This window comes from Coffea arabica, chromosome 3c, assembly GCF_036785885.1.
Source record: "Coffea arabica cultivar ET-39 chromosome 3c, Coffea Arabica ET-39 HiFi, whole genome shotgun sequence".
In the NCBI taxonomy this organism is placed as follows: Eukaryota; Viridiplantae; Streptophyta; class Magnoliopsida; order Gentianales; family Rubiaceae; genus Coffea; species Coffea arabica.
In genome coordinates this window covers 38,920,536-38,929,801 of record NC_092314.1, presented here as the reverse complement: position 1 = coordinate 38,929,801, position 9,266 = coordinate 38,920,536, and the positions used below count along the sequence as shown (strand labels likewise).

Genomic DNA, 9,266 nt, shown 5'->3' with positions numbered 1-9,266 from the left:
CTAAGTTGCAAAGCACCTAGCATTTTGTGTTTAGCAAAGAAGCCAAGAAGCAAGGAATCATTCTTTATCTTACATGTAGGCACCTACGAATCACGTGTTATAAGACATAAATCTATTAGCTTTGAATTTTTGTTTTACCAAAATCAAGCTGGATTTGGATTGAGAGATTTTAACGAAGGGTTTAAAATCTTATAAAATCTCTCTACATAGTTTGAATTAAGTGGGAGGTATTGGAGTTGTTAATCTACAAATTATTTATATACACTTGAATATTAAATAATTATTCGATTATAAATCCAAGTACCCTTCCAAGTCATCTATACAATCTAAAGGGATTTACAAAGATTTCAAATCTTTCATCAAATCCCTCGCTCTAAACTTAGTCTGGTGAAGCTTCTCACAGATTGGTGAGAGTGTAACGCCCCCACTTCTCCCTAAGGCGAACCAAAGGGTATCCGCGGGACGCCTGCCCAGCTCTCGCCAGGACTCACTACAATCCATCATTCAAAAGCTCGAAATACTTTAAGTAACTTCAATACATAATTAAAGTACTCCAAATATCTCACACTTACAATTATGCAGCTTCCAAGCTTAAATACAACCCAACGGAAAAGGGTACAATAGCCATCCGTTATAATATAACTTAAAGTTTTCAAAAGAAAACAATCTAGTACTACTCACGAGCACCCTTGGTCTCGAACCCTGTAAAAGAAAACCACAACGTGGGATGAGCTACACAGCCCAGTGAGGTTCCAATACACTCTAACAGTTCAAATAAATCAAGTAGGTTGGGCATATCATATGCATGGTTCAAGGTTACACAATGGCATGTTACCATGAAGTGATAATCATTGTACGGGTAATTTGAGACATGTATCATGGTATGAAACATTTATCATGAGACAGTTATCATGGTTCAAGACATTGGCATGTATAGTTCATGAGTGATTGGAGCTTATTACAGGTGCGAGTAATTAAGCATGTTACAGGTATGGAGCATTAACATGAAACAGGTATCATGATATGAGTACATTGGACAGGTAACAGGTAGGGAGCATATCACAGGCATGGCTCAGGATTTCATGTTGACATTTTAGCATGAAACAATTATCATGATACAAGGTAAACATATACGGTAGGATACGGTGTTCCAGTGGAACTCTGTCGGTCATCTGCACTTTATGACTTCCGATCCCCACGGTACAGTCTGGCCATCGCCTTATCCCTCCAGTGGTAATACTCGAGTATACCGAAACGGTGGCCCAGGGTTCCAACCTACCCGACCGAGCCCAGTCCTGGCTCGAGTAGGTCAGTAACCAAGGGCAGGGCCCAAGTTCAGCTTAGAGCTTACAACATGCACAGGTAACCAAGTAATTCGACAAAAGGTAAAATTCATCATTTGAGTAGGTCGAGTGAGGTAAAGTACACACTCGCCTAATAATGATGGACAGCTTCATATAACATGTGATTCATGATAATCAAGTAATCAGGTGGTCAAGTAACCAAGTAAGTTGGTGATCACGTAAGCAGATAACCAAGTAAGCAAGTAACCAAATAGATTAGAAAACGGTAAGTAAACACGGTTAACGGTAAACGGTAAACGGTTAACGGTAGTAATTACGGTTAATTGGTAGACATATGTCATTTCAATAGGCCGCCATTGGCCGTTTTTCACTTTCACCACGTAAGAGTCGAGGAGATTTACTCCAACCGACTTATGCTTCCATAGCATAATTAATCATTTAAACACATCATGTAAATATGCTCTCCAAACATTTCATATCTAGTATTTCAAGTAATCACATAAGTATGCTCTTTAAGCATTTCATATCGAATAGTTCAAATATACCTACTTCAGGTGTTTCATGTCGAGTAATTCAAGTATACATTATTCAAATGTGCATGAGTGTGGTAAATACTTAATGACCATGGATTAAGCATGTCATAGACTTATTCCAATTACGTATTCCTATATGGAACACTCACCTATTGCAACAAGAGAGTAAATACTCAAACAAGTGTCTAGGCGTCCACTTCGAGTTCCTCTTGAAGGTCCCCTTGAGCGCCTGAGCAAATAACCATTAACTATTATACACTATCACTTAGAACTCCTACTTATCGAAGAAGGTTGTACAATCTAAGGGGAATTCATAAATTGGGCCTTAATTATTAATAATCGAGGCTCAAGAGTAAAGTTTGAAAGTCTAAAGAGAGAGACTAACATTTTTCATGAAATCGAGTTCAAAATGTTCAATCGATATCGAGAAAAGAAGGCAAGTTTCCAAAATCTCATTTTCTAAGAAATTGCCAAATTTCAGCTTTGGGTGTCAATTTTAGAAAAATCGTATCTTGCACTACGTAGGTCCAAAATTGGAAAGCTTGATACCATTGAAAACTACATTCCGAGTACTACAAGTTTCTAGAAGACACTTTTCCATGATTCCAAATGGAAGGTATTCAAAAGTTGGATCAAAGTTACTGCTGTAGAATACTAAGACAGTTTCAAGGTTGGTTTTTGGCCAATTTTGGAAATTCGGCAAAATTCACTTGTTTTGAACTAACCTTTGAAATTTGGAAATCAAATAGTGTTGCAATCCAAGAGTATAACAAAACAAGCGGAAAGAGAAATGGAGTTTCGAGCACCAAGATATAGTACCTCCAAGTTGCTGAAAAAGTTAAGACTGTTGGGCTATTTTCCAGGTTTAAAACTAGATTCGAAATATCATTTGGTCATCAAGTTGACATTAGAAATACATCAAACTTGGTACACTAAATCTTCCATGTGTGAACAACATTTCTACTAAGTTTCGTACAAAAACTCTCACGGTAAGGTAGTCATTAAAACAACCAAAGTTTATGAAGAGTTTCAAGGCTAAACTACCTTCTCACTTTTCTTTCGTTTACAAACTTTTTGTACCATGAAATCAGTTCCAAATCTCTCCATTATTGAAACCAAGAGTTCATAAACATCCACTGAGCAATTTAAAGACCATTGACATCCAAATTCTAGAAATAAAACTCTCCAAATCAGATTTGACCATTTGGCTAAGAGAAAACGAAAAGTTTTCCAGATTCGATGAGCGAATTTTGTGACATCATTTGCATATCAAAATGGTCTTAGAATATTACCAAATTTTGTACAATTAAACCTCCATATGAGGATTACTCTTCTATCAAATTTCATTTGAAAATTCACACGGGAAGGTAGTTAACTAAACCATCAAAGTTCAGGAAATTTCCCAAGGTAAAACTGTCTTCTAGCTCTTCTTTCCTTTTTAAACATTTTGTCCAAAGCAACCAACCCAAATCTGGTTTATTTGTGAAACAAAGTCCAAGGAACATCTAATCTAAAGTTTGGTAGATGTCGGACATCAAAGTTTTCAAAACAACAAGTCCCAAGTCAAGCTAGGCCATTCAACTAGTCAAAAGAGGATTTTTACTCACTGCATCAGTTTCGAAATATGACCACAACTCACTCAATTCAACTTGGAATCGAGCGTGGTTGATGGCGTTAGAAAGCTCTCACATAAATCTGAATTTTCTCAGAAGAAACCATTTTCAAATTCCATTCACAAATAGCTCGTTTTTGAGCATCAAGAAGCAATTTCTGTCCTGTCTCCTGGAGAGCAACGAAACAGGACAGTGATATTCAATCGAATGGTGTGGCTCACTCAAGTGGAACCAGAATGTGAAATTGGTACCGATAGAAAGCTAGGAATGTCTAGTTTCCAATGCCGCAAACGGCACTTGATTTCGACATCGGAACAAAGAGTTATGGCCGTTACAAAATGACTGCCTGGGCAATACGGGATTCATTTTCCAGTTTTGCTAACTTTGGAAATCAACTCATTTGACCAACCAAATCATGTTATTTTTCAATGAAATTTTGTACACACTTACAATAATAGATAAACAACATAATCAATTCATTAGAATCTCAAAATCTGGCACGAAAACGGTCGGACAAGGCAGGGGTAAAACGGTCACTTTTGCTCCAAGCACCTCCTTTGATTTTCTACCAACAATACAACATTAATCTACTAATATAAGCACTAAACCACCATTAATTTCATCATCCAACATCAAATCAGCAACAACCCAAGAGTGGGAGTTCATAGAGCCCACTTTCACATTTTATACCATAAACAAGACTACCCACATGATTATATAACCTTATATGTGCAATAAATCTTACAAAAACTAAGATCTATGGGTTGGATGATTTGCTACCTTCTTGGATGATTAGATCAGAAATTTTGGTCACTCTTTGCTCCAGAAAACCGTGGCTTTTCAGCTCCCTTTTGCAGCTCAAAATACTCCTCAAGTGTTAAGCTAAGTGTAGTTCGAATTTGGAGTGAATTGGAAGAGGTTTGGTGAAGATTTGATGGAGGAATTGGAAGAACTCTTGAGCTGTTTTTCTTGCTTTGTTGTTCGGCCAGATGAGGGAGCAAGAGAGAGAAATTGTGGTCTGAAATGAGGCTTCCAAAGGAAGCTTAATGACTAAGGATTGGGTGCACAAAAGTCAACCGCAAAAAGTGCGCGCACGCGCGCGTTTTGTGCTCGATTCCTCTCGCGTTTGTTTCACTAGTGTACTAAACTTCTAATGCATTTATATTCATATAAATATTATTCACTCTTAATTGTCCCAAAATAAGGGTCTAAAGTTCCTCAATTTAAATTACGCGTGTGAAAACGCGTATCTCCAATTTAAGCGCAATAACGCGAAACTTCCGAGAAATTCTTATAACGATAGTACTAATAACTATCACTTGAGTATTTAAACATTAAAATGCCTAATTTAGGTCCATTGTACATGTCTCCAATATTTCAAACCTATTGTACTCTCAATCGATCAAGATTTCCAAAGACGTGTTCACTATTTTTACAAAACGAGCTTCCGAAAATTAATTTTTGAAACAAGTCATTTTAAAAATATAATGAAACTATATTTCCATGTAATTAGGTCTCAAGAGCTTAGAAAATAATATTCGGAGTAAAAGACCAAATAAATAATTAAATAAGCTAGAAATAGGAGATTAAATAAGTAAATTTTGTGAGTCCTCACAGAGAGGGTAAATTCTCTAACTTTTTACATCGTTAAGAGCCAAAGTTCTTCAAGTGACAAAAGCTTCCCAAACCAATCGGGCAATGATTTTACTCCAAAACCAACCAGTCGAATAAATGTTAGGACAGAGAGGTGCTGAAGTTGCCGGGGCAAAGATTCCCAATGAGGCCATCCATCTAGACTTAATCTTGAAAGGGAGGGCAAATAGTGGTGGGGTGGTTGGAGAGCATCAAAGAGGTCTAGAAAGGAATGCAACTTTGTGGTTTCTGAAAATGGTCCAATCATTAACCTTCTCAAGCTTATAAGAAAACAAAACTCCCTTGTAAGAGAACTAATTTCTCTAGGGACTCAAGACCAACCAAACATGGAGTAGCATTATTGTCAATATAAGCGCGTGGTTGGCTCAGCCCAAGTATTGTTTGGGAATTTGGACCTTCTAAAGTTTGCGAAATAACAAATGGAAAATCCAAAAATTGGGTCAAATCCCGACAATTGCTTAATTTGAGATCTGCAAGATTTGGATTGTTTTGAAATAATATAATTGGTAGCTTGGCGAGCCCATTCACATCCTCAATGTGAACACTAGTGAGAGTGCTAACTCCGCTACAAATATATGCCAGTACTACTGATCCATTCTTGGTCCAATGATCTTCAATTTCTTGAGACATGGAAAATGACAAAGTGGCTAATTGACGGCAGCTATCAATCGTTACCATATCAAGGATAGGAAATACCACCACGGTTCTGTCATGGACTATTGCTTCCATCCATTCAATCAAATTTTTCATGTCTCTTAGAATGAAATGTCCTAGTTTTGGAAACAATTTTGGGGAACTTTGATTGCTAGCGCCACTATGCATGGCTAATTCTCCATAAAAAGAAGGCTCTACGATTGTTATGCCATCAAGTCCTTCCAAGTGAAGAGATCTAAGAGAGGGCATGTATCCAAGAGTTGGTAACTCTTTGCAGTTTGTGCAATTTCGCAGTTCAAAGTGCCTCAAATTCACCAAATTCTTGAAATTATTTGGAAACTTTGTCAATGATTCACGATCTCCAACTCTTAATGTCTGCAAATTATAAAGTCGACAAAGAGAGTCTGGCATTATTTTGATTGAAATTCTTGATAAATCAAAGTATCGCAAATGAGTTACCTTGCCAATTGATTTAGGAAGCTCCTTGACACTTGATGACCTTAAGCTCAAAACTCGCAACATAAAAAATGAAATCTTTCTATCATTAAGTGATCTGTCTTCCAACAAAAATAATGTTGTAATACACTTGAACCTTTTAGAAGGGGGAAATGGCATTTCTTTTTCACTTCTCTCTGGTGCAAGATACTGAATGGGAAACGTCTCCTTATCATCACTTCCAGACTCTATCAACCTTAAAGTTTTAGAACTGGAAATGGATTGCACCATATCATGCACAAGATCATGCATTTTGCAATTCAAAACATTCCCATACTCATCCTTCTCTGCATCTTGAAACAAGTTACTATCCAACAAAATGGTAAAATACATGTTACCAACCTCCTCCATACACATATTGTTTCTTTGATTTGAATGAAGAAATCCTTCTGCCGCCCAAAGTTGGATCAGTTGATTCCTTTCCATTTCCAAATCCTTGGGAAAAATTGAACAATATGAAAGACACTTTTGAAGAGATGGATATGGAAGATGATCAAAACTCAACTTCAAAATTTTATCAACATTAGTATTTTCACCTACACCTAAACTTTGAAGCCTACTCTCTAAAGTTTCCCAGTCAGTTGTTCCCTTGTTGCGCAACATGCCACCGAGAACTCTTGTGGCTAATGGTAAGCCTCTACATTCTAGCGCAATCTTGAAACCTATCTCTTGCAGTCTATTAGGCACTTCCCCAGCGCCAAATGCATTTTCTTTGAGAATGAGCCAGCACTGATGATTTGATAATTCTTTCAAGGACCAAGGAGAAGAAAAAATTCTCGTGATGTTTGCCACTTGTTGGTCACGAGTGGCCACAAGAATCTAGCTCCCCATGGCTTGGCTAGTACCCAAGAAACTCATTCCATAGTGTTGAGTCCTTATTCCAAACATCATCCCAGACCAATAGATACTTTTTACCATCCAATAATTCCTTGAGCTAATTGACTCTGGCTTCCCTACTCTCAACTTCGGGCATTCGTTCTTTCAATGATTCTAGCATCAACCTAAAAAGCCTATTGGCATTGAAATCATCTGACACGCATACCCACATTCTCTCCACGAAATGTTCTTGGATCTTTGGATCATTAAAAACATTTCAAGCCAAGGTGGTCTTACCGATCCCACCCATCCCTACTATAGGGAGAACGGAGATAGTTTCATTATTATTTGGGGCAGCCAACTTTTTTACTATTGCTGAGACATCATTTTCTCTTCCAACAAAACTCACATCAATAGTAATAGAGTCAGTCTCTCTGTTCTTTGTAAAACCTCCTACAATGGGAGGAGGAAGAACACGAGGTGCATATCTAGCTCCAATATGTGGCTGGAGACTAAGTTGCGATGCTTCTGTTGGAAATTTTTCAAAATTTGTATGATGTACATACATGTAATTAATGTATATTCATTCATGTTTTTGATACATGTATAGTATTGTGAATGTTTCTAAAATGTACATTCATTTATGAATATATTCATGTATGTGGGAATCCTCGAATAAAAGGATAGATTCATGTTTTGATCTTAGAATCATGAGATACATGAATTAAAGTGCATGAATTTGTACACAATACTTTGAATCTATTCATACAAGTATTTAATGAGTTCTTTTGTTTTTTAAACAATCTTTCCTATATAAAGAGGTTAAGTGGAGAGTGATTTGCTGCAGAAAATTACTTTCCTACTACTGTGTATTCTCTCAAAAGCACTCCTTAGTTCAAAAAGGGTTTGTCTTACTTTGTGCAAGAGTTTAAGACAAACAAATTTCATCTTATTCTAAAGGATGTTTCTCCAAGGTTATTGCACGGTATACCGGACAAATAAAGCATAAAGGAAAGTGATATCTATCACGATTTGAAGTCAATTCTTGTCACAATATTTGCCAGTTCATTGCAATATTCCGAACAGCTTCTTCATTGATAATTTTTAAATCCAAATTGATTTTCTGAAATTTGTTGGCCATTTTGCAACGAAATGCAATAGGATTAGAGAGTGAGAAGAAGAAGCATACCTTCCTCTTCATTTGGCTTTGGATCTCAACTTTGCGTCGAATCATTTCATAGTTGAAGTCATCCAACAAATTTTCAGCTTCAAAAGCCACACGTTCAAGCTCTTCTAGCCAAAGCTTCACAGACTCTACAGTCATCTATTTTTTCTCCGCTTCACAAAGAAAAGCCTGGATTCGAGTCAACGTTTTCTTCAGTTTCTCCAAATCTTTCTTAAAGCCAATAAAGAGGCCAATTTGTTCTGAAGCCAAGTTTATTGCCTTCTCCACTAGGACTTGAATCGTGGAACCAAGCAATGCATCCGCCATTAGGTCTATATTTGAGAGTAAGAGCGACTTTGATATTTTTGAGATTGTGGGATTAAGCAATTTGCAAGGTGAGAAAGAGTTGTACATGCAAGTAATTGAAATGACAAGTCTACAAGTTGGTGGTGGTTCTAATTTTTCTCTTGGTAATTAAATAGAAGTTGAAGCTTTTCAATATTCTTTTCCTTTGGGGGAAGAAATGCTGCAAGAAGGGACAATAAAAGCAGTATGAAAAGGAAGAAAAGGTTCCAAATAAGCTTCATGTAGTAGACAGCAAAGGCACGCAATACTTTGCTTTACTTCCTTAGTGTTTATTTTTAGCTTTTTCCTTACTAGCTTGTAAGAAATTGCATTGGTATCTATTCCTGTAATTGCTTGAAATTAACCACTCTTGTAGATGAAGTAATACTGCAATCTACACTGATGGCATCCAAATTTACTTTATTTCACAGGTTTCCGGTTACTTGGATTCTTATGCTTCCTGCTTGTGGCAGAAAATGAGCTAAAGTTCTTGTTCCAATTTGAAGTGTCACCCTCCTATTCAGTACCAAAAGCAATAAAAATATCTTAATCCTTTAGATGAAAGGCATGCAAGGGTATATATGGTACCTACAGCGTATTAGTACAATAGATTACTTTGCCTTGATTCAATTCAATTACGCAAGGAAAATCGTATAGCCACTTTAAGAGGGTAACTCTAAGTTGGTGT

The 9,266-nt window shown here is 36.9% G+C and overlaps 1 protein-coding gene and 1 long non-coding RNA gene across 2 annotated transcripts; both read right to left on the bottom strand.

The window, feature by feature from the left end:
• Positions 1–359: 359 nt before the first annotated feature.
• On the bottom strand, positions 360–4,876 carry LOC113733800 (uncharacterized). The gene is made up of 3 exons (XR_003459152.2): positions 4,231–4,876; positions 1,987–2,066; positions 360–702 (listed from the first exon to the last, which is right to left on the bottom strand). It is a non-coding gene; the product is annotated as an uncharacterized lncRNA (long non-coding RNA).
• Positions 4,877–5,364: 488 nt separating this feature from the next.
• Positions 5,365–8,392, bottom strand: LOC113735915 (putative disease resistance RPP13-like protein 3). The gene is made up of 2 exons (XM_027262881.1): positions 8,258–8,392; positions 5,365–6,981 (listed from the first exon to the last, which is right to left on the bottom strand). The coding sequence occupies exons 1-2, from the start codon at positions 8,390–8,392 to the stop codon at positions 5,365–5,367; spliced, it is 1,752 nt and encodes a 583-aa protein (XP_027118682.1).
• Positions 8,393–9,266: the final 874 nt, after the last annotated feature.

Excerpts from the sequence above, each read along its gene's own strand:
- LOC113735915 (XM_027262881.1), bottom strand. The coding sequence starts at position 8,392 with ATGACTGTAGAGTCTGTGAAGCTTTGGCTAGAAGAGCTTGAACGTGTG. Across the intron at positions 6,982-8,257 it reads AAAGCCAAATGAAGAGGAAG|TGCTGGCTCATTCTCAAAGA; the intron begins GTATGCTTCTTC and ends TCAAATCATCAG.